The 23,472-nt window shown below is 46.8% G+C and overlaps 1 protein-coding gene across 1 annotated transcript in view; it reads right to left on the bottom strand.

Annotated features, from left to right (window-relative positions):
- Positions 1-23,472, bottom strand: part of UNC13A (unc-13 homolog A) — a 147,979-nt gene that overhangs the window by 102,005 nt on the left and 22,502 nt on the right. Inside the window, exons 5-9 of the mRNA XM_054979662.1 lie at positions 20,696-20,819; positions 18,931-19,004; positions 15,276-15,330; positions 14,209-14,244; positions 8,630-8,831 (exon numbers count right to left, since the gene is read on the bottom strand). Coding sequence (XP_054835637.1) covers positions 8,630-8,831; positions 14,209-14,244; positions 15,276-15,330; positions 18,931-19,004; positions 20,696-20,819 — 491 coding nt within the window. The remainder of the gene's footprint in view (positions 1-8,629; positions 8,832-14,208; positions 14,245-15,275; positions 15,331-18,930; positions 19,005-20,695; positions 20,820-23,472) is intronic.

The following is a 23,472-nucleotide window of genomic DNA, read 5'->3' as shown; positions in this document are numbered from 1 at the left end:
ATGCTTCTCTAGCTTGGGACTCATGAAAACTCTAGTCTGGGAACTCATGGGGGCACCCATGCCTCTACACCATGTCTCAACAAATGGAAACCATTTCTCAAACTGGTTTCAACTGCCATGGCTTTTCTCCAAAGCTACCAGGAGCCTGTGCTTTGAGAGAAAGTGTTGCAATTTCTTGGATGAAAGTTCCCAGAATCCTTGAGCCTGAAGAGTGAAATAGCTTTGAAACTGGCACAGGTCTGTAGTGCAGGCATTCCTCTGGCTCGGGTGGGGTGTGTGAGAGGAGGATGCTTGGCTGGGGAGGAATTTCTACAGCACTGGCATCTTTAAGTCAAGGAATGGAGAGACACACAAGTGTGCTATTTATGTGGCAGGCAACAATTGTCTCACAAAAGACTGGTGGCATTCCTCAGTCTGTGGAAATTTTGCACACAACAGGGTTGAGGGTCCAGGCAAAGCAATGCACACATTATGACCTTCACATAAAGTGAGGGGCCATTTCCACACATCTTACCTGCCTACGGAACATGGCGCGAAAGACCTGGAAGACAGCGTCTTCTCGTGTGAAATCGTGCCAGGAAGACGCTGTTATCCAGGAGTTTTGTGCGAAATCGCGCAAAACTCCTGGATAACAGCATCTTCCTGGAGCGATTTCGTGTGAGAAGATGCTGTCTTCCGGGTCTTTAATGCCATGTTCTGCAGGCAGGTAAGATGTGTGGAAACGGCCACTGTTTGTCACACTGAGCACTTCTGAATGCCCTCAACACGTCAAGCATATTATAGACACTAGGCAGGAGCCTTCTCAGCTTATTGTTGCTTTTGATATTTGTACAGTAACATCATTGAGTCTCTGGAGATTCCAGAGACTAACATCATTTCTAGGCTTTTCCCTTGAAACCTAGACGTGACATCATGTTATCGGGCTGACAACAACAACAGTAGCAACTGCGCTTGTATACCACTCTTCTAGACAGATTAGTGCTCCACTCAGAACGGTAAAAAAGTCAGTGTTATTGGGGACCCCCTCCCCGGGGGGGGGGGGAGCTTGACAGGCTTAGAGGAAGGAGACTGGATTTTTAAAGCAGTCTCGTTCGAGCCACACATCCCCATTTCAATATGGTGTCTCTCTTCTGTTTATTTTCACACCCATTTCTCCTTTCTTAGCACCCAGTTTTTCCCATTAAAAAGAATCCATTTTAGGTCACGTTGCTTCTTTCAACAGACACCCTTCCTATAACGCTCAGTCTGACACCCAGTTTCCTAACTTTTCTTGTTTGCCAAGGTAAGGTTGCCAACTCAGGCTTGAGGAATTCCTGGAGGTTTGAGGGTGGACAGTGGGGAAGGTGAATTTTGGGGAGGGGAGGGAGTTCTGCAAGTATGTGAGGCCATTGAGTCTACCCTCGGAAGCTGTTCTTTCCTTGGAGGGGATCTGATCTCTGTAGTCTAGAGATCAGTCTACCCTTTTCTCTTTCTTCACGTCTGTTTGCAGAAAACATAGGGAATCTCTCCCTAGGCTTCCTTCACAGGGCTTCTGATCTAGGGAGGGCAACCTGCTCTGACATCATTGAGAGGTTTATGATCAGTTGCACAGGGCATTCTTGGTAGTGGCTCCCAGCAGGGCAGAATATCCTCTCCAGACTGACCCATTACTCTCCATTGTTTGAAGTGTTATTGTTCAGAACAGGGTGTGGCAGAGGATGGGAAGGAACACTGATTTCTTTTTTTAAGCTTTGCCGGGTAGATGCAACAGGTCTCTTTTACTCTATTCTGGCTTTTAATAACGCAGCGTTTATTACTCACTTTAGTTTTCATTTCTGATTAGCTTTTATGTGGCTTTCATTTACTCCTATTGGTCACTGGGGGGAAATTTCAGACTCCTTGAGCATTTTACGGAAAGGCCAGAGATAAAGGGAGCAAACTCATAAATAAATGCTACTTCAAGCAGATGTGTGTTGGACCTAACAGAGGGATTGGCCACTGTATCCCCAAGGCCAAATTCGTCCCCCATCACCCCATCAGTGACCAACATAGAGGGGAAAAGGTAAAGGACCAGCTGTGCACAGTGTTGCAGGGAGGGAAATGGTGGAAACAGAAGCCTGCCATGAGCATGTCATTCCCGAAAGGGATCTCATCCAGAGATTGCTGCCCAGTGACAGAACATATAAGGCAGGGGTCTATGGACTGTAGCTCCATATGTGGCTCAGTAAGGAGCCAAATATGGCTCTTTTAAAAAAAGAGCAGGGCTTTTTTTCAGCGGGGACGCGGTGGAATGGAGTTCCGGCACCTCTTGAAAATGGTCACATGGCCGGTGGACCCCCCCCCCCATCTCCAGACAGAGGGGAGCAGCATGGAGGGCAATCTGAACTCCCCTCTGTCTGGAGATCAGGGGGCGGGGCCACCAGTCATGTGACCATTTTCACGGAGGGCGATTTAAACTTTAAAAAACTCCTCCCTTGTTCCAGCTGACTCAAAGTGACATCATTGTGCGGTCCTGAGTTCCACCACTGAGTTCCACTACCTCTTTTCCCAGAAAAAAAGCCCTGAAAAAGAGAATCAAATCTTTACGTTTTGGCATTTGACCTGGCACGGGATGGGGGAGACAAGATTGCATGGTGTCACTGGACTGTAGGTGGTCCCAGTTAGGATCAGTCCCTCATAGCAGTTTCAAAACAGCTAAATTCTGCTCTAAAACAGCATCAGTGGCCACATGTTGGACCCACGGCTGCCGTAATGTCTGGTTTGGCCTTTAAAGATGCTTTGCAGAAAGGGGAATGATAGAGGTGAACAGTTGCCAGGGATCCAAACGCGAACCACGCACAGATGTATGCCAGTGCGGTACAACAAGAGTGCAGGATGATTCTGAGTATATTTATTACTCATGGTGAGGCCTCAGTTGTGCTACTTCCTAATAAAGGCTTGCAACAATCATTGTTTGGGCTGCAGACAGTGGATCGATCATTGTCAGTTATAATGTTCAGCTTCATATTTTCAATTATGCAGCCAGGCTTTCTTGTACTGGCTTTTTAGGTAGCTTAAAGCAATACTCAGAGGTCAAGAAAATTTCCACATTGCTATCTGATACAGATGCAAAAGTGTCTTACCAAGTCTCCCTGTTTGCAGTTGTGGCAAGAAAGATAAGAGCATCTGTGGCAAGTAATGAGGAATCTGGATAGATATTTCTTTATCTTATGCTTCTAGGGTATTATTTGCTGTAGCAGTATTGATATTTTGTAGATCTTGTTTATATATCTCTATATTTTATTTGTTAATTGTAAATTTACTACGGCCAATGGCTAATTGCAATAAACTTACTACCTCCTGGCTTTTTGTTGCTCTCCCGCTCTGCATTTTGATGTCATTTGGCTCTTTAATGACCAAAGGGTAATGGCCCCTGATGTGGAGTCTGACCTCTGTACTCAGGTCTTTCACGTGGAGAACGTAGCAGACCAGCCCGCAACTGCCAGACTCTCATGTGCTTCCCTGCCCCAACCTCATCCCCCCTTCCCACTGCGTCCTCCCATAGCTGGCCCCACAGATGCGGGCAAGCCACTAGCACACCACGAGACAGCAGCCAAGAACACAGAAACACGGACTCACAAACAGTAACTCTGTCCTGAGAATGTGCATATTCCTCAGGATACCTTTATCCCAGCCTGGGCTCTCAGTATGTGGGATGGGACAATATTTATTCCCTATTCAGAAGTCATTCCCTTTTATAACAGAGCAGGAAGGGAGGAGCACTCCATGCATGTACAGAGGTACTATCTTCTTTCCCAGTAGCCAAAAAGAAAAGCCCCCCACCAGTTTTAAGGAATAGAAAGTTGCGTACCAGACCACATCAAACATTTTCAAGAAATGCACAACTACTCTGCTTTTGTAACTTTCTTGGGCTGGAAAAATAGCTTATGGGACAGAAGTTCAGCTCTACACCTCTCCCACCTCGTCTACTCAAGCATCAGAATGCTACGGTAGAGCCCTGAGCAGGTTGTGGGGACTGCACCACTTCAGATTTCATGTTGTGGATAGCCTTTCTGGATGCCTATTCCACAATAAAGCAAACCACACCCTGCAAGTAGAAAGCTAGCATTTCAGGGGAAAAGAGCCTAACTCAGCCCTCTCCTTGCTGTACTTTCCCCTCAGCCTGCAGGGAAGTCTTTTCTAACTAGGGAACATGCAAAAATGTGATCCTCCATGGCTGTTGTTTGAAATGGCACAGTCCGTTCAACTCTCTGCCCTATTACGTGGCATGTAAAATAGCTTCTCAAACATTTCTTCCAAACCTCTTCAGCTCAATACAGTTATTTTTTTTCTGAAGTTTTCTATTCCACTTTGGGAGGGTGGGGAGGTGATTTCTTGCTACCCTTGGGTAGCCCAAATTCTTATACCAAGGGGCAAACAGATTACAGAAGGAGAGGGAACAGAGGACCTGGACACAGAAAGGAACTGAAGGGCTGTCGCGGCGGGGGGAGAACTCAGTTCCAAGAGATTCACTACAGCAGATTCACCAGACGGTCTCTGAGCAATTGCAGAAGGCTACGGGAAGCACATGCAGACATGATACGGGACACTCCTGGGTTAGACCGAAACCACGCCTCCAGCACTGGCAATTGGGGGATGGGCCCTCACAGGGGAGACCATCAGTTCAGCCTCAAGCTTAGAAATAGAGGAGGGGAACCCTGAGGAATGATCTACCTGCTTGGAGCTTCTGAAGGCCAAGCTAGAAGCGACGAGCTACACTTGAATGGCAAGTGAACAGACTCATGTGTATTCCTCCCTCTTCACTTGCACTCCACTTGCACTCCACCCGATCACGTAGTGGAGCGCGGGTGGAGCGCAAGTGAACAGGGAGCGCAAGTGAACAGGGAGGAATACACGTGAGTCTGTTCACTTGCCATTCAAGTGTAACTCGTCACTTCTAGCTTGGCCCTCAGTTCAGTCCCCTTGGTATCCTGTAGGCAAATGGGCATTGAGCTACACCCGCAAACACATTAATATGGGGGAGAACTTTTGGAGGGGGGAACCAAGTAGTTTTCTCAAGGCCACAGAATCGATAGTTGGTTTGGTAAAAGAGGTGGACGCAGTTCTTTTGCTACTGCTAAGTGGATCTTGCTCCATCGGGTGCCTGGAGAATAGAGCATCCTGAGGGTCATATGGAAGATCTTTGGAGGACAGGAAGAGGCAAAGCAATGTAAAGACTGATGTCAAAGGACAGCATGGGTGGTGACAGCCACCAGTGGCCACAGCCACCTGGATCATTGCCTCTAACTCTTAAATAGGAGATACCCTTATAGTGCTAGCAAGGTCATTGGAAGGAGGGAGGCGAGTAGAGCTCACTGGTATTAGGGAGGCTAAAATGATTGGGAAAGTATCACGCTCTTTCTAGGAAATAAGAGGCTGCCCTGTGATATTACCAGAACCTCAACAGGGGTGTCTGTGAATGCACATAGCACTTAAATTCTTCATTCTTTGAACCTTTGCACAGACTCACAGGAGCATGAAAAGGCTTGGCTCAGCCCCCTCCTCCTGGACCTTGTGTGTGTGCAAACGGGCACCAAGGGGTGGTGTGCACGGGGGGGGGGGGTGGGCACTGATGGGAACCTGGCCTGGAACCCCTCAAAACCTAGTGAAGCCTGAAATGCAGCTGGAGAAAGACACTGGGAAAGAAGGGCTGTACTGATACCAGGTCTGAGCAACCCAAAGTCTTCCTGTTGCCTGTTAGTCACAGGGGACTGGTGCCGGAAAAAAATGCTACTACTCCCTTCTACACCCAAAGAAGTCACTGAAATCTGAGAGCCAAGCTACAAGTGATGCCTGACACAAGTTGGACACTTGTCAGCTTCCCTCAAGTTTTGGTGGGCAATGTAGGCATCCTGCTCTTACAGTCTGGCTTTCCATTTAATTGAAGTTTACAGAACCCCCCCCCCCCCACACACACACAGCGGAAGGGAAGGGGGGCACCTGGCAAGAGTCCGACACCTGCACTCCCCTCTAGACCGCATGTTCTCCCTCCCATAGACTGCCGCTCTGTAAACTTCAATTAAATGGAGAGCCAAGCTGCAAGACCAGGACACCTACATTTCCCATCAATACTTGAGGGAGGGAAGCTGACAAGTGTCCAACCTGTGTCAGGCATCACTTGTAGCTTGGCTCTGAGCTGTCCTGGCCTTCCAAGTCCAAGCCCTTGGCAAGGGAGGGAGAACTGAAATCTAGTACCAACTAAAAAGGCAGCAGTAATGTCAGAATTCAGTTTCTCCAGTTAGGATGGCACTGATCCCATTTCCTAAAAATGACTTCTTTTTTAAAAAGCTGACTTCCATCATTGCATTGGGAAAACAATCATTACGGGCTTGCCTGAGCCCCTAATAGTTTTTTGCTAAAATAACTTAAATTCAACAAGAGGAATACAAATTAAAACAAAAGCAAATTCAAGCAATAAGAATTTGTTTGAGAGTTTCCCCTATTCCCAGTCTCTGCTAAATTGCTTTCTAGCTCCATTCTGAGAGCCTATTCACTGCTGATGGGGAAAGCAACAGCTACGGAAGGTGGCGGAACAGCCCAGATTAGGGGTGGGAATTAGAAACTTTGCCCCTCATCCAGATTGGTCTCATAACCACGTGCCGTTTCCAGGAAAGGAGGGCAGGTACAATAAGGCTAGTTGGACAATTTACAAAATAGGTTTCACCTAATTTGGGGATCTTGTTTCAAAATATGAAACAATTGCAGTCCACTGTGAGTGCATGTTTTCCTTTAATTAAGCATTTGAGTGTGACTCATTTGTAGGATTTATTTCTGTCCAAGAACAGTGCTTAATTAGCAGTTAAAAAGATGAGGACCAAAGGACTTAGAAATGACACCTGGTTCTCCAGAAATTCTTCAACTAGGGGCTGGTCACCCAGGCTAGCCCGATGTCATCAGGTGTCATGAGGCAAGCAGGGTTGGCCTTGGTTAGTAATTGGGAGACTTCCAAAGAAGACCAAGGTTGCTATGCAGAGGCAGGCAATGGCAAACCATCTCTCTACCTGAGATGCCTTGACATGTGTTCATTAAGTGTAGGGAGACACAATGTTAGTTGGGAACCATAGTTTTAAAAAGACAGAGCCGGTGGAGATCGCTCCTCAGAAGGTTTGTTAATTTCATCTTTGCCTCCTAGAAAGCTCTGTCAATTTCACCTCCCCAGTCTAAACCTGTGTGAAATTGCAACCAGAGGGCAATGAGGAATGGAAATGGGTTGGAGCTGCCTTCCAGAGCTGGGCTTAGACTTGGAGAGGTTATAATGGGCTGAAGTTTCCCTTCTGGCATTTCACAGCCCCTTCACACAGCTCCAGTGTCTAGCAAAGCCTTTGCCCTGCTGCCAGCTCTTTTTAAACTATCCTTCCTGGCTAACATTGAGTCTCTCGACACGTGTTTTTCACAAGTCAGATGTCTCATATAGAGAGAGACTCTTATTCTCTTGCCTTGAAAACCCCAGCAGGGGTCACCATAAGTCAGCTCAGACTTGACAGCACTTTCCACCACTATCAGTGAACAAAAAGCCCTCGGAAACATGTTTTAAAAAACACAAATTTGGCACTGAGGAGGAGATTGAAGTCCTGGTAAAATCTAGATTCGAATTCAGCCTTGTTTGAGAGTAAAAATGCTTTTGTGGGGGAAGGGGGGGAAGATGGCTGCCCCAGCTGGATGGGTGACAACGGCCTAACCCAGTTTGCAAACCAGAAACCACCACAGTACTCTGCAAAGAAGAGGCACACGGAGAAAGAGAAGATAAAGACCCACCTATCAGATAGGTCTAGGGAATGCCGGCTCTCGAGGGAGGGCTGGCGGCTTGTATGCCTGCTCGACTCAGAAGCGGACTCAGCATCACTGCGCCCGTTTGCGGCAGAATCTACGCTACCGTAGCGTCTGCCGGAGGGGGGAAGAGGAAGAGGGTCAGCATACAACAGGCATACTCAAGCCAAACAGACAAAACAGGCCCTGTGACATCCAGAGATTGCTCCGGATGGCTGCTAGGGTGTGAAGGGGGACCGCTTGCCCCTCAAGGGCACAGGATGGGATGCACGGCTTAGACCTGAGTGATATGTTCAGAAAAGTCACGTGATGGAGTCACTCCCCTTCCCCTGAGCCATATGTTCAGAAAAGTCACGTGATAGTTCAGACTGCGGGTGGGGCCAAGTGTTTGAACATATGGGGCAATCTCCCTCTACAGTGGCCATTGTCCTGCGCTGTATTTGGGAGGGCACTCTGTGTTTGTGTGTGTGTAAAATACAAAGAGAGACAGAGATTTTTACCCCATTTTTCTACAAAGTAAAAAATATCTCTCAAGTCTTCCACTAATCAGTTAAACAAAACAATCAGTTATGCGTAGTTTTTTTACGAATGGAATTTCCCTGTTTAGAGGCTGTATATCTTCAGCTACTGGGGTGGAAGACAATAATGGAAAACTCGACATGTGACCTTCTGATGGTCATTTGGTGAACAGATGTTAGAGACAGACCTGTGGTCTCCGAAGCCCCACAGCATACCCACATGTACCCACCCCACCCAGCCTCTTGCTGCTAAGATAAGAGACACCTTACTAAGCACAATTTTCTTGGGCCCTTTCTGTGACAGTTTCAGGATCTTCCCACTTTACCTGATCGGCCGATGATCCGAATAGTCCAAATCATAGTTCTCCGGGTAGGAGTCGTGGGATGCTCGCTGCTGGTGGCGCATGGGGTACTGGTGGACTGACGCATTGGGCTGGGAGGTTGTGTAGTATGGGGGTGGAATGCTGTTGCTGGTCTCACTGCGGTAGTCACTGTCCCGGTCGTCCACCGTGCTGTCGGGGTCGTCGTCTGAAAAAAGGGGTCCGGTGTCACGCTTAAAGCTAAAGAAACCCTTTCTATCAGGGCTTTTTTTCTGGGAAAAGAGGTGGTGGAACTCAGTGGGTTGCCCTCGGAGAAAATGGCCTCATGGCTGGTGGCCCCGCCCCCTGATCTCCAGACAGAGGGGAGTTTAGATCGCCCTCCGCACTGCATGGCGCAGAGGGCAATCTAAACTCCCCTCTGTCTGGAGATCAGGGGGCGGGGCCACCAGCCATGTGACCATTTTCAAGAGGTTCCACTGCGTTCCTGCTGAAAAAAAGCCCTGCTTTCTATTAATAACAAACTGCTTGAGGAGGCAGAAGGAAAGCTTGAAGAATGCAAGGATCCCTCAAGAGTAGAGATGAGCTGATACGGCCATTTTCATTCCCTTTTTATCTCCTTACGTTGTCATTTGAGGTCACCTGATCTTTGTAAGTGATGCAAAATAATGCTGGAAAACACATGGATTGTAATGGGGAAGTGAGAATCGGTGTAAGGAAAAAGAAACAGGCGAGAAAATAAAAATTTACTGTCTTGGGCTTTTGAGATTCCTCCTTATCTTTCCTTGCCTCTCTCTGCACACCAGGATCTCCTCTCAAGAAGAGCCAAGCTGCTTCATTTGTCCGGTAAAAGGACATGTTTGCTCTCATTGCAATGTTGTTCCAAATGATGAGCTTTACGAGGCTCTGTAAGAATAGCAGCATTTTACTTAGATTCATGGTCTTCAGACCAAGAGCCTCTTAGGTGGCTCGTGGAAGCCACCTGCTATATCGTGACTTCTGAGCCCCCCACAGAGCTGCCATTTTTGGCTGGGGGTTTTTTTTGTGGAAGAACCTGCTGGTAACACCTCTGCACAGAGAGCAAGGGCACAGTACAACTCGGAAAAACTAGCATTGCGTGACACCATGACGTTGTTTCTGGTTGCATACCCAAAAGCAACTTTACCACTTTGTTAGCAACACTCTATGATTTCCCCACATTTCTATGGCTTTTACCACAGAGATTGGGGGAATTCCTAGCATGTCACAAGACATGACTTCAGTGTACACAACCAGAAATGATGTCACAGCATTGCTGGTTCCCCCATATTTTTGCTCCTGCTGCTCTATAGAGTGGTAGCAGGAGCCCAGAGGCAGGAGATTGCCTGCCCTGCACCCTTACTCCTGAGGGGAGCAGCAGGGTGGCAAACTGAGTTCACCCAAGTCCTTTTCACCGAGGATGGTACAGAGAATCTTCTCCTTAATTACTGTTTTCATGACCCAAGTGTTGGGAAATTGTTAGCGGAGAAAATAAAAACACAGCAGAATAAAGCAGCCACAGATATGTGTGTGTTTAGCTTCTCAGAGCCAAGCTACAAGTGATGCCTTACACAGGTTGGACACTTGTCAGCTTCCCTCAAGTTTTGATGTGAAATGTAGGCGTCCTGGTTTTACAGCTTGGCTCTCCATTACAGCTGCATGACCAGGATGCCTACATTTCCCATCAAAACTTGAGGGAAGCTGACAAGTGTCCAACCTGTGTCAGGCGTCACTTGTAGCTTGGCTCTCAGAAAAATAGTTGACTTCTACAATAAAAGGAAAGGGTATATGGAAAGAAAATAATAACAGCCTATCTAAACTCCATCTTGTTTCTTTCTACTCTTTCATCTCTGTAGCTGAAACAGAACCCTTGCCTACGTGCAGGATAACTTAATTGCCCCCCAATCTATTGATCAGCCAATAGCCAATCCTAGGTTCCCTTCACTGAGAATAAAAGCTCCCCTTCTCTGGTGGGAAGAGTCTCCTCTGCTCCTAATTGGCCCTGTGCTAAACTTGCTACCATTAGCTAACATAAACATCAGCTTGACTCTTTCATGACGCCTGAAAAAACCCAACACAGCGAGTGGTCACCTACTCAAAGGGAAACCGAGAGCTTCCTGCCAAAGAATCCTGCTGACATCTGATTGCGATGTCATGCTACTTTCTGTTACGTGCTCAGTGGATCTCATACTGTGTCACTTAGGGATAAAAGTTGGGTCCGGAGTCTGGAAAGGGTGAAGACCACAGACTAAGGGCCACACGAGAGAGCCAAGCTACAAGTGACACCTGACACAGGTTGGGCACTTGTCAGCTTCCCTCAAGTTTTGATGGGAAATGTAGGCGTCCTGGTCTTGCTGCTTGGCTCTCCGACTGCTGTCCAATGGACTTTTCAACTGTCACTTGTTCAATATTCCGCCAAGCTGCCTACATTTCCCATCAAAACTTGAGGGGAGCTGACAAGTGTCCAACCTGTGTCAGGCATCACTTGTAGCTTGGCTCTCGATGTGGCAGAGTCCTCATGGCCACCACAAGCACGCCACCGCCATTTTAATGTCATTTAAAAATGTCATGAGGGGGCCAACCCTGACCAGCCCCACAGTGTGGTGGGCTGAGGCGCTCTTGTATCCCCTTGCCCCTTATCAAGCACTGAAATGGCTACACTCCCCTCCATGGCTATTCTGGCCCTTGGTGAGGTGTGCAGGGGAGGAAACAAGAGCACTGTGCTGCAGTTTCGATGACTTTCAAAGAGAAGCAACGTCCTAGTGGCTACCACAAGGATGCCGTCATATCTAGTTTGGCCCTTAGACAACAAAAAGGGATACTATCAGGTGGACGGTTAAATTTGCTAGCTGTACGTGTGGCACCCAGCCACTGAGAATCAGGCCCTGATTCATTCTACCTCTCCACTGACATACTTCTAGCCTAATATATGCTTCTAGGACCCCCAACAGTGACAGAACATGGTGAACTGGATTTTGCACATGTCCATTTCTGGCATGCTCTATAGGAACTAAGTACAGTAAAAGCGGTAAAGAGTTCTGATGGTTTCAAGCGAAAAAAGGCCCAGCTGGGGAACAGAAGAGTGCAAGGGTACCAGACAGAGAACGAAAAGAGACATGGGAAAAAAGAGAAAGGAAGTGAGAAAAGCAAGGAGATTAAAGAATTTCCGAGAGAGAATAAAAATGCAGTCGAATCCAAAGTGAAAGAGGGAGCCAACCCTGAGATAGAAAAGAGGGGCAATGTCATAAGAACAAATGCAGCACAGATAGGCAGAAAACGATTTCCTTATGCCAGGCTTGGGGAGGGGGCAACGCTCACTTCTTTTGTAGCTATAGGTGGAATGGAGTGAGGAGAGAAAGGAAGGGCAAGGGGTGCACATGAGGGAATACAGGTTGGACACTGGAAAAGCCCCTCAGCAAGCAAACCTATCCCCCGCTTGAGTCTCAGGCCTGAAGCCGAGTATACTATGCAGAAGAATGAGGTGGCAGAGGACGGGACCATTACAGAGGGTTTACATTTTCCAAGTTCCTCCAAGTTAATAATTCCTTGGAAGCGGAACACCAGCGCAGCATGCAAAGGCCAATCTAGGACCTTTCTCCCTGGTGCAGCATGAAGAATATGACCCCCACCGCCTAGAATCGGAAGTGATGTCACCCATTCTGCCTCAGAATGTTGCAGCCTTTTTTTGCTGCCTGTGTAGGTTAGGCCTACCAGCTCTGAGTCTAGGGTTGCCAGCTCTAGGCTGGGAAATTCCTGGAGATCTTGAGGGTGGAGTCTGTGCAGGGCGGGATTTGGGGAAGCGAGGCACCTCGGCAGGGTATAATGCCATACAATCCACTGTTCAAAGCTGCTATTTTCTACAGGGGAACTGTTAGAATCATAGAATCATAGATTTGGAAGGGACCTCTAGGGTCATCTAGACCAACCCCCTGAACAATGCATGAAATTCACAAATACCTCTCCCCCCCCCCCATACTCCCAGTGACGCCTGCTCCATGCCCAGACAATTGCAAAACTGGCCCGGGGAAAATTTCTACCCAACCCCCCAAGGTGGCAATCGGCCTTACCCTGGGCAAGTAAGAAGGGCCACGAGAACGAAGCACTGATGTAACCCTTCCTGCCCTCCCTCTCATGATCTGCCCAGATTCACAGAATCAGCATTGCTGTCAGATGGCCATCTATGTTCTCTGTGGCTTGGAGATCAGTTGTAATACCAGACCTCTAGCCACCACCAGGAGGTTGACAACTCTATCTGAGTCCAAGGCAGAACCTGAAACTCACATATGACTGTAATTCCCCCCCTTCTACCCCTGTCCCCAACTTTATTTTTTATTAAAAGTTGAATGAATCCTATGCATGTGTACTGAGTCAGCCCCTTTGAGATCAATGGAAACTATTTTGACATAGGCATGCATTGGATGGTAGCTTAAAGATTTTTCAGCCCATCCATGCTTGCACAAATTACGGTGGAGTCAGATCAATTTTTTTAATTGAACATTGTTGGCAGTTCCCTTCCTTTGCACTCCTTGAACACGCTTCGTTTGATTACTCAAAACGTGAGGACTTGCAGCTGAATACCTGACCTGATCCATTGGGAAAACACTGCATTTAGGAATTATATGAAACTTCTACCTGTAGCATTATCAGGGCTTTTTTTCTGGGAAAAGAGGTGGTGGAACTCAGTGGGCTGCCCTTGGAGAAAATGGTCACATGTCTGGTGGCCCTGCCCCCTGATCTCCAGACAGAGGGGAGTTGAGATTGCCGTCAATCTCAACTCCCCTCTGTCTGGAGATCAGGGGGCGGGGCCACCGGACATATGACCATTTTCAAGAGGTTCTGGAACTCCGTTCCACCACGTTCCTGTTGAAAAAAAGCCCTGAGCATTATACTTATGACACCCAGGAGCACATTGCAGAGGCCCTTTGAAAGGGAACAAGTGAAATGCAAGTTTGAATGAAAGTTCCACGTTTAGTTTCTTCTTATTTCTTTATTTTAGCTCTCTGTTTTCCGCTGTCAGTTGTGAGTGTGTCCATATCACATATGCACGTCGTACAGTTTTGGTCTGCAATTTATAGGGCATTTCTGTGTCATTGATAATATTGTGTTTGGGCTCATTTATTGACACAAATAACATAGAAATGGGCATTTATTTTAGCAGGAAGCTTTAGGAGCAAGAAAGCAGAATGGCATGAAAATAAAGAACCAGGAGCTCGACTGGCACACGGGAGAAGCAACAGTGCAGTGGTTTGAAACAGCAAGAATGGGAAATCTGAAACCATCCCTATTGAAAGAGTTCTGAGAAGCTCCCATGTTGACAAGATTCCATCCCTGGGCATCAACAACACGCAAGTATACTGTGGGTATTCACCAAGAGGGGGCACCACTAGGACAAGCCAAGGAAGGAGAAAGCCCCCTTCTGGGTCCTCCTGACCTGACATTTCCTAACTATCCTGAGCCACCAGTGCTTTTACTGTGCCTTCTAAAAAAAGGTGGGCCTGCTAGAATCAGATCTGTCCTCAAGAGGATAAGGAACAGTTTCTGGGGAGGAGGGGGAGGTTTTGCATACTTACTTTGTTGATCTCCCCAGCCAAAATAATTCCAGTTGCCTATAAAGAAAGCCAAAAGACATGTCCCTTTAAGAGACAAGCCAACTCTAAACATAGCCAATACTTATAGTCTTGAAAGGGAAGAGGAGATGGGTGGGGGGAGAACTCTGCAGCCAGATGCACCCCAGGCATTCAAGTTCCCTCGAATGTTTGTCCTCAAGTAGCTGATCAGCAGAGGTAGACTGTCTCTGAACATGGAGGTTCCTTTATCTATCAAAGTTAATAGCTTTCAATAAACCTATCCTCTATGAACTTGTCTAATTCTTTTTTTCTTGACTTGTCTTTTTCAGCCATCTCTGCTCTATAAAGTGATTTCAACTTTCTAAAGAACTATATTTAATGTTATTAATAATTATGGGTAACTAGCTTTCGATTAATTTAAAAGGAAATTAGGCAAGTTCCTGGAAGAGGAGAGGTATACCAAGGGCTTTGAACCAAGACAAGTGAATGAAACCTCCCTGTTGAGGAGCAGTCTACCGCTGAGTACAAGAAGTTGCTTTGAAGAAGTACAAGAAGTTGGATCGATGATCAGGGTGGCCTGGACCGTCACACTTTGATCAGGGGCTGGTTGAAAACCGGACGCCTGACTAGAGAATGTTTGGTTTGGCCCAATAAGGCCCTTTTTATTAAAAATTAGATTGCTGAGGGTGGTCAGGTTACCCTGTGGTATAGCTGTGGGTTGGGTCACTCTACCAGCTACTCTTCCCTTAACACCCTCTGGTATTCCTGTGTCTAGTATGTGAAGATGCTTCTCAGCCAAACGGGTCTGTGTCTCCCACCTATTACCGTTCAAAAGCTCAATAGAAGGTGGGGAAACATGGGGAGGGGGACAAAGGGAGGGCAGGAAGACACAGAGGGAAAGGTTGAGAAGAAACGGTGGAAGTAATGACTCCTCTGGCCACCCGCTGTCACCATTCTCCTAAAGAGCTGCATGAGACTCCAGCACCCAAGTACAGTGGCAATGGTGGGGTATTTAAAAATAAGTTGTTTTGGGGGGCAGGGGGCACTCCACGGGCATAAGATTCACTTACAGCACTGCGAGCCGGGCACTGGAAGGGGTTTCTCTTGCTCTTCCCGGAACGAATACTGTTGGGGGGTGGGGAAGCAGGAGAGGAAATGAAAAGCAAAACGGTCAACTATATTTGAAAATAGCACAACACCAGGGCTTTTTTTCTGGGAAAAGAGGTGGTGGAACTCAGTGGGTTGCCCTCGGAGAAAATGGTCACATGGCTGGTGGGCCCGCCCCCTGATCTCCAGACAGAGGGGAGTTTAGATTGCTTTCCACGCCACCGAGCAGTGTGGAGGGCAATCTAAACTCCCCTGTCTGGAGATCAGGGGGCGGGGCCACCAGCCATGTGACCATTTTCAAGAGGTTCCGGAACTCCGTTCCACCGCGTTCCAGCTGAAAAAAAGTCCTGGCACAACACATATCCCCCCCTACTGTGAGGATCAAAGGCTTAAGCTGTCATTTCTTTCCCACAAAGGCTAATCAAAGATGATGTGAATGGTTCTTCAAATACCTGAAGGGCTGTCACGACTGGCTCTCTTTTGCTTCACCCACCCAAGTGGCTATTAGCATGTTGAAAGGGGGAAAATACCTCTCCACTCCCATTAAGTGCTATTAACTGCACAGGAAAATTTCAGATGGGTAGCCCTGCTGGTCTGTAGTAGAAGAGCAAGATTCAGGTGCAGTAGCACCGTAAAGAACAACTAGATTTACAAGTATGAAGTTTTGAGAGTCAAGACTTTCTTCGTCAGATACATGGAGTGGAAAAAGGTGGGAGTCCTTGTAATCCAAGCAGAAACTGGGAGGGGTATTGAAAATTAGAGCATCAGGAAGCTAGCTTATAATACATGTTGTAATTAGCTTAATACAACATGGGTGCAGTGCAGAAAATTAGCATCTGAAATGCGAGAAAAATCCCATCTCCCAATTCATCCCTGGAGGATCCATTGTTCTAAATTTGCAAATAAACTTAATTTCAACAATCTCACATTGCAATTTTCCTTTGAAGTTTCTCTGCTTGAGAACTGCTACTCTTAAATCAGCCATGAAATGTCCTGGCAGACGAAAATGTTCTCCCACTGGTTTTTGAATGTTGCGATTTTTGATATCAGATTTATGTTCATTTACTCTTTTGTAAAGGGAGTGACTTGTTTGTCCAATTTAGAAAGCTGAAGGGCATTTCTGACACTTGATGGCACATTAGAAGCTAAATGTGAATGAGCCTGAGATGGTGTTGAAATCTTTTTAGGATATGTTGTGTTATAACTTGAATGTGATGTATAAAAGCTATAAAGTTATTGTATTTCAGATAGGAGGGCTGTATTGTAGGGAGGGGATCTCGGATAATCTGCTAATGACTTAGGAACCATAGACCTCACCACTATGTTGTATTGGATTCCTGCTAATGTCTTTGTGAACTTGTATCTATTTACCCTATGGCATTGTTTGTGGAAATGTTCCTGATATTGATTTTACTAATCTCACACTGTGTAATCCACCTTGAGTCTCAGTGAGACATGGTGGACTATAAATGATAAAAATAAACTTTTAAAAATTGTAGTGTATTTTTAACAGTCCTTGTAAGAGGGATCTTAACTTTCTTACATTATAACAATCTTAACTTTTTAAAAATTATGATAATTATAAAATGCATACATATATATATATGCATACATGCATACATACATATATATGTATGTACACATACATACACACGCACACACACACACGCGTGCTTGATACTTTGCTATGGTATTTAACTACTTTAAATCCATACTTAGCAGAATGTAACATTTTGTCGTTTGTGTCCCCCCGCCCCCAATGAACATTTAAAAAAACAGTTGCCATAATGACTTTTATATAAAATCCCTATTCAGGAGTCTTGTACCATCTTTCTTCAACTGTCTGCAGTTTCCTTGACCTGATTTTTACCTCAGAACACAAAGTTCCACAGCTGACCAATCAGAGAGAGGGAGTGCAAGCAAGCAGGAGCCTGCCAGGCCCCACAGGGAGATTGGCAACCGTAGTGAACCTTTAGGGGAAGACTGGGAGGTGCATTTGACCTCAGAGTCAGGACACATTCAATGACTCCCAATAGCAACTACAGACTGTTTAGAATGTGGGGGCGGGGATGAGGACCAATCAGGCCACATATGCAAATGACCTTGAAAGGCTGGCCCAATCAGGGAAGAGTGGCCAAGCTAGCAGTGGGCAGGGGTGCAATCAATCAGGCAGCAGCCTGCCAGCCACACAGGGAAAACACATTTTATCCCTTTTTACCCCCTTAGGGGGTGAATTTCTTAAAATCCCTTCTTAGTGGGTGTTTACATCACGAAAGGAACGGTCTCCCCAAATTTCACGTTTATAGGTCCAGGGGTTTGGGCTGGGCATTGATAAGACACTTGTCTTTATATATATAGATGTTATATGTGTCCGGGGTTGAGCACTCCTGACACCCCGGACTTGCCACAGCCCCCTTGCTTGAGGGGCGATGGCACCCCAATGGCAGACTCAGGGCACCCTGAAGACGCTGGGAAGGCAACACAGCTCCAGCCAGCAAAGTGCGGGAGGGAAAGAGCCAGTAGGGGAGGCAAGCCAGGGAAGTGCAGCCATGCCCAGTCCCAGTGGTCAAGCAGCACAGGCACCTACCAGGGCGGCTACCTTGTGAGCAGAGGCAGAGATGGCCAAGATGCATCACCTGGAAAGGCCCGGCCAGCTCCACCCTGTGGGAGAAGATGGATGGGCAGGGAGAACTGGGAATGAGGGGAGGAACACCTGGGAGCCTCCCCAGCCGGGCGACTCCCAGCCCTGCCCTGCAGGGAAAGGCAGAAGGGCCAGGGGAGGCCAGAGTGGGAACACCTGAGGGTATACCCAGCTGGCGTACGTCAGGCAATGAGGATAAGGAAAACTCTATAAAAGCAGGCTCAGTTGAGGGCTTGTGGTGGGTTGTGTAGGAGGGATGGAGTGGAGTAGGAGTGTTGAGAAGCAAGAGAATGTGAGGATGCGAGGAGGAGGGTTGATGGAGGAGGCGAAGGAGGGAAGTGAGAGCGATGGCTGGTTCAGGTTGAGCAGGCCGGCAAGTGGACTGAGAAGGAGTCTGGGTGATGTGTACCGCCCCTCCTTCCACAGAACAGGGTCCTGCGGTACTCCTGATACCCCCCGGGAGTCAGAGCCGGGCACGCTGGTGCCCAGCACAGCAGCACCCGCGGCAAGCCCTGACAATATGATCATTGTATTTTGACAGTCCTTGTGACACATAATCTTCCATTTTCTCTTTTTAATTTTTGTTCCCCTTTCCCCTTTTTCTGTACCGCTTTATGTGTTTTAAAAATAAAAAAGGAAAAGGAGAGTCCAGTCTATTTGATTTTCAAACCCTTCCTGACCTGCTCAGTTTACTTAAAGGCTCTCTCTTCCTTTTGCTTCTCCGCATCCATCTTTCTCTCTCTCTCTCCGTCCCCCATCCTTCCCTGGTCTCCTTCTACATAGAAATGTATTCTGCCTCCCATCCTAAACCCAAGAGAGATGCTGAATTAAGGAGTTTCAGCTGTGTTGGACTGTCTGACGAAGAAAGCTTTGACTCTTGAAAGCCTATGCCCTGAAAATCTAGTTGGTTTTTAAGGTGTGACTGGACCCGGATGTGGTGCCACTCTAGAATAAGAGAGTCCCACCCCTTTACTCACATCATCTTGGTCTCGCATGGCATTGAGTTGTTCCAGCTTTTTGGCCCAATAGCGGGCTTCCTCCTCAGGAATATCTGCAGGGAAAGAGAGAGAGAGAGAGATTGAACTATGGCAAACAAACAGTAGCATCAAAAGGCAATCAGATCTTTTTCTGCAGCATTTCAGGAGGTGGGGGGAGGGCTTATATATTTGAATAGTCTACTATATGTATTTTTTTAAAAATAGAGATGAACTGATATAGATGTTTGGTTATTGTGGGTTTCAGTCTGCTGAAAGCTTCTGCCCCAATAAATCTGGTTGTTCATGAGACTCTGGCCCTTTTCATGTGTCTTTAAAGGGACAGCCCACTCACTGAATGCTGGTGGCTTTTTACCTTCCCTCCAGATGTCTCCGCTTTCAAAACGGTTGCAGGCTGTTTGGCTTCCATTTTTTTGGCATCTTTTCATGGAGTGCACTTTCCCCGTGGTCCCAGAAAAGTGCCGAAGAAACAGCAGCCAAACAGCCTGCAACCATTTTGAAAGCGGAGACGTCTGGAGTGAAGGAGATAAGCTGCGAGCATTCGGCGAGTGGGCTGTCTCTGTAAGGACATGTGAAAAGGGCCTCTTTGTGGGCTATTTTAGCATTGAATGTGGATGAAGGATCCAATTACACTCAATGTAGAGACATGACAGGAGTCCCCATTCCTCCTAAATGGAAGCATAGCCAGAACAGGGACTCATGCAGAGATGTGACGGGCAGGCTTCTCTGCATTTTAGGCTCACAGGAACTGTTTGAGATTTCTTTATCTACTAAATGTAAAGGGAAGGTTACAGGCACAGATTAAAAACAGGTGTTTCTTAATCTTACAAAAGATCCTCCACCACAGCTCTATTTTTACACAATTGGCAGAAAAATATTGTTGAGAAAACTGGTTCATAGATTGGTAAAGGGAAAAATTTGGTATGAAGACACACGGGGGTGAAAATAAAGGCTTGTGGGTTTGTTTCTTGAAAGGGAGAAACAAAGAATGCAGATTCTTGGATTAAATGGCTTTTGAACCCCCTATTAAAAAGGGCTCCTTGCCTACAGAAGTATAGCTTAATAGGGCAAAGGCAGGTATTAGATGAGGTCTGCATGGGCAACAGTAGCGCAGCGGCAGTTACTAGGGACAGATGGCTGGAAGAGAGAGTGCTTAAAGTCTCCTCCTTGCAATGCTGTCTTGGACTGTTGTCATCTGTCCCCACATACTGGACCTTCTCCCAATTTTGTAAACTACCCGGAGGACTTAAAAGGGTCGGGGGGGGGGTACTCCTTTCCTGTTCGCCAGTTTTCCCCTGCAAATGCCCCCCCTCCCCTCATAAAGTTCACTTAGGTTTCAGCCGTGCTGTAGGAATGCTTTCTCTGTGCCATGAGTCCTACAGACCCACAGAGTTGCGACTGAATGAATAAATCAAAAGCCTGTGCCAAATTCTACACCAGGCAAAGCACAATCTTGTGTGATAGTATTTCCATGTGTGTATTTCTTCCCCATTCTTCTTAGAATGGCAGAAGCCCGCACTGCACAGTGGCAAAGTCGGGAGGGGGGTGATGCGAGAGGTCCCTGATTCAAATCTCTTCTCTGACACAGACTTGCTAGGCAGGCCTCGGCAAGTCATCCGCTCCCAGATCCAGCCCTAATAACCCTGGCCTACCATAGTGGGCTGTTGTCAGGATTACAAGTGGAGAACATTTGTGAAAAGTTGTGACAACACCACTCTGTGCAAGTTAAATGTTAGTGTGACTGTACCGAGTGGCAGTTCAAAGCGGGTATCCAAGAGGATGCGATGGAAGGTGGGGTCCTTGGTCCCAGAGATCTCATTGTCGGTCATGATGACGTGAGAGTCAAGGGTCAGCCACTCCCCAGGGCCCTCCTGCAAAGGAGGAGGGGAGAGGTAGGAAAAGACAGAAGGTTGGCATCAGCTCATTGACTGTGAAGTTAGGTGTTCTCCTTCAACAGAAAAGCCTAGTTGGCTCAGACCAATGGTCCATCTGGACCAGTATCTTATCTCCAGCAGTGGCCAACATGATGTCCCTAGAAAGCCTACAAGCACAGAAGCCAAAGTTTCCCCCAGTTGTCCTCCCCCCCACCCCCGGCAACAAAGGTGCAATGGAACATGGAGGTTCCATTTTAGCCTTCACAGCTAATCACCACTAAGAGTCTCTCTACACATTACGAAGTATCTAGGGAGGCTCAAGTGAATCTCATTTCACGTGTCCCCCTCCAACTTTCAATGTACTCAGTAGCACAGTCACACTTCAATTTGCTCCACATGAATTCATTCACACGTTTGATATCAACTGCTAAAGGTATCCTAGTTTCCTCCACATCCATTCATTGAAATGCAGATCTTGACACTTTCTCACACCTTAAAGAAATGTAAATTGCCAATTCAAAGGAGCCTACAGTACTTGTTCTTGCAGTGAAAACAGAGAATTGGTGCTTTGCCCTCCAGAATCATTTGCAGATACAGTCAGAGAAAGGGAGCTCCTGTGAAATCGGCATTCAGGTGCACAAAGCAAGAATAGTCCGCACGTGAATTGAGGACTACACATACAATCCTGCACTTGAACATTCACAGGTACTTAGTAACATGTAGAGAGATTCTGTGTTTGCATCTGCTTTCCATGAATTTGGCTGTTTCCACATGTCCCACTCACTAAATGCTGGCAGATTTTCCACTTGACTCCAGACATCTCCATTTCAAAACGGTTGCAGGCTGTTTGGCTTCTGCTTTTTCGGTGTCTATTCTGGCACCACAGGAAAGTGCGGTCCCAGAAAAGGTGCCGAAAAAACGGAAGCCAAACAGCCTGTGACCGATCTGAAAACGAAGACATCTGGAGTCAAGGGGATAAGCCGCTAGTGTTTGGTGAGTCGGTCATCCCTTTAAGGACGTGGGAAAAGGCCTTTATCCAATTCCCTTTGAAGTCTAATGGCCATTACTATATGCTTGTGGCAGTGAGTTTCATAAATTCATTATGCATTGTATGAAGAAATATTGGGGGAGGGGAATCTGTCCTGAATATGTTGCCTACACATTTTATTGGATCTCCTGATAACGGACCTTTGGACACTTACCATTAAGGGTCCTTCTCCTCTGAGGAAAGGAGGACATCTTGGGTGATTCCCACCATCCAATCAGGGAGGCAGGAACTAACTTTCTTCCTCTTCCTGTCTAGCATGTGGGACCACCCTCTCTTCAGGTGACTCCACAAAGCAGTAACATTGAATTTATCATTCAGCAACTGTCAATACTGAGAGAAAAAACACCTGTTGCATTAACATGTACTGTAAATAAAGCATAACCCAGAGGAGGTAGAAGAATGAGGCAGCAGGGTAGAGAAGGACAGAGACCCGGGGAGGGCAAGATGTCCTCCTTTCCTCAGAGGAGAAGGACCCTTCATGGTAAGTGTCCAAAGGTCCGTTCTCCCTCTGAGGCAGAGGACATCTTGAGTCCCAAAGCAGTTTCTACTTTCTGGGTGGGATGTGGTCTTCGTCCACAATCATGCATTGCAGTACTTTTCTACTACAGGCAGTGTCCGCTGAATCATATAGATTTGATTTGTAGCATCTTAGTAAGGTCAAGACTGACAACCTTGTTGCTGCCTTGCAGACTTCTTCTACAGAAGTGTTCCTGTGTAATGCTGCACTGGTAGTAGCACTCCTCAAAGAGTGAGCTGGTGTTCCACAAGGAACCTCTACGAAGAGAGTTTTTAGGAGTTTCGATAGTGTACGTTTTGCTATTGGCACCTACCGCTGCCGAAGACATTTCCTTCCCCAAATTGAGGGGAGATATATTTAAGAACAGTAAGACTGACTTTCTGATTTGCACTGTTCGGAGCAGATAGGCCTTTAGCCTCCTTCTGACATCTAAGTTGTGTCAGAGCCTCTCCCTAGTCTATTTAGGGTACAGGTAGAAATATGGTAGCCTTATCTCTTGCAAACTATGCAGTTTGGAATATGCTTTTGGAAGACAGTACGAGGCATCACCTTACCATTGTGAAAGATACAGAGTTCAGGTCTGACTAAATCTTCTGGCAGACGCGAACATAATAAGGAAGATAGTCTTCATTCTCAGCCTTCTCAGGGGAACATCCTTGACCAGTTCAAATGGATGTTTGGTCAGAGCTGAGTAAAACGTCTACTGAGTGAGGGCTTTCCAATAATAGTTGTAAATTCTGAGCATAAACTGTTTTCTGAATGCTAGGAGAGTGTTGGCCACCTCTCAGGAATATACCCATCTTAGGAAGGTTTTCCTTTCTGTTTCCACACGGTTAAGCACAGTAAGTCTAAATGAGAGAGCCAAATCGGTCCCTGCTGTAACTTGACAGGAGAGGTCAGTAGGATGAGAGGTGGAAATATCACCATCTGTTGGAGAGTGGAAAGGCATGGTCTGTTACTGGTAAGGGTTGTAATGCATAGAGGAGGCCTAATAGCCACTGCAATGTCAGGGTATCTGCTTGTGGGTAGAACAAACCTTGTCATGTACCCCAGTAGTTGATGGCTGTGTTGGGACGCACACAGGT

This window comes from Eublepharis macularius, chromosome 5 (assembly GCF_028583425.1).
Source record: "Eublepharis macularius isolate TG4126 chromosome 5, MPM_Emac_v1.0, whole genome shotgun sequence".
Classification (NCBI taxonomy): Eukaryota; Metazoa; Chordata; class Lepidosauria; order Squamata; family Eublepharidae; genus Eublepharis; species Eublepharis macularius.
The sequence above is the reverse complement of the archived record's forward strand: the minus strand, read 5'-3'. Positions and strand labels throughout refer to the sequence as shown.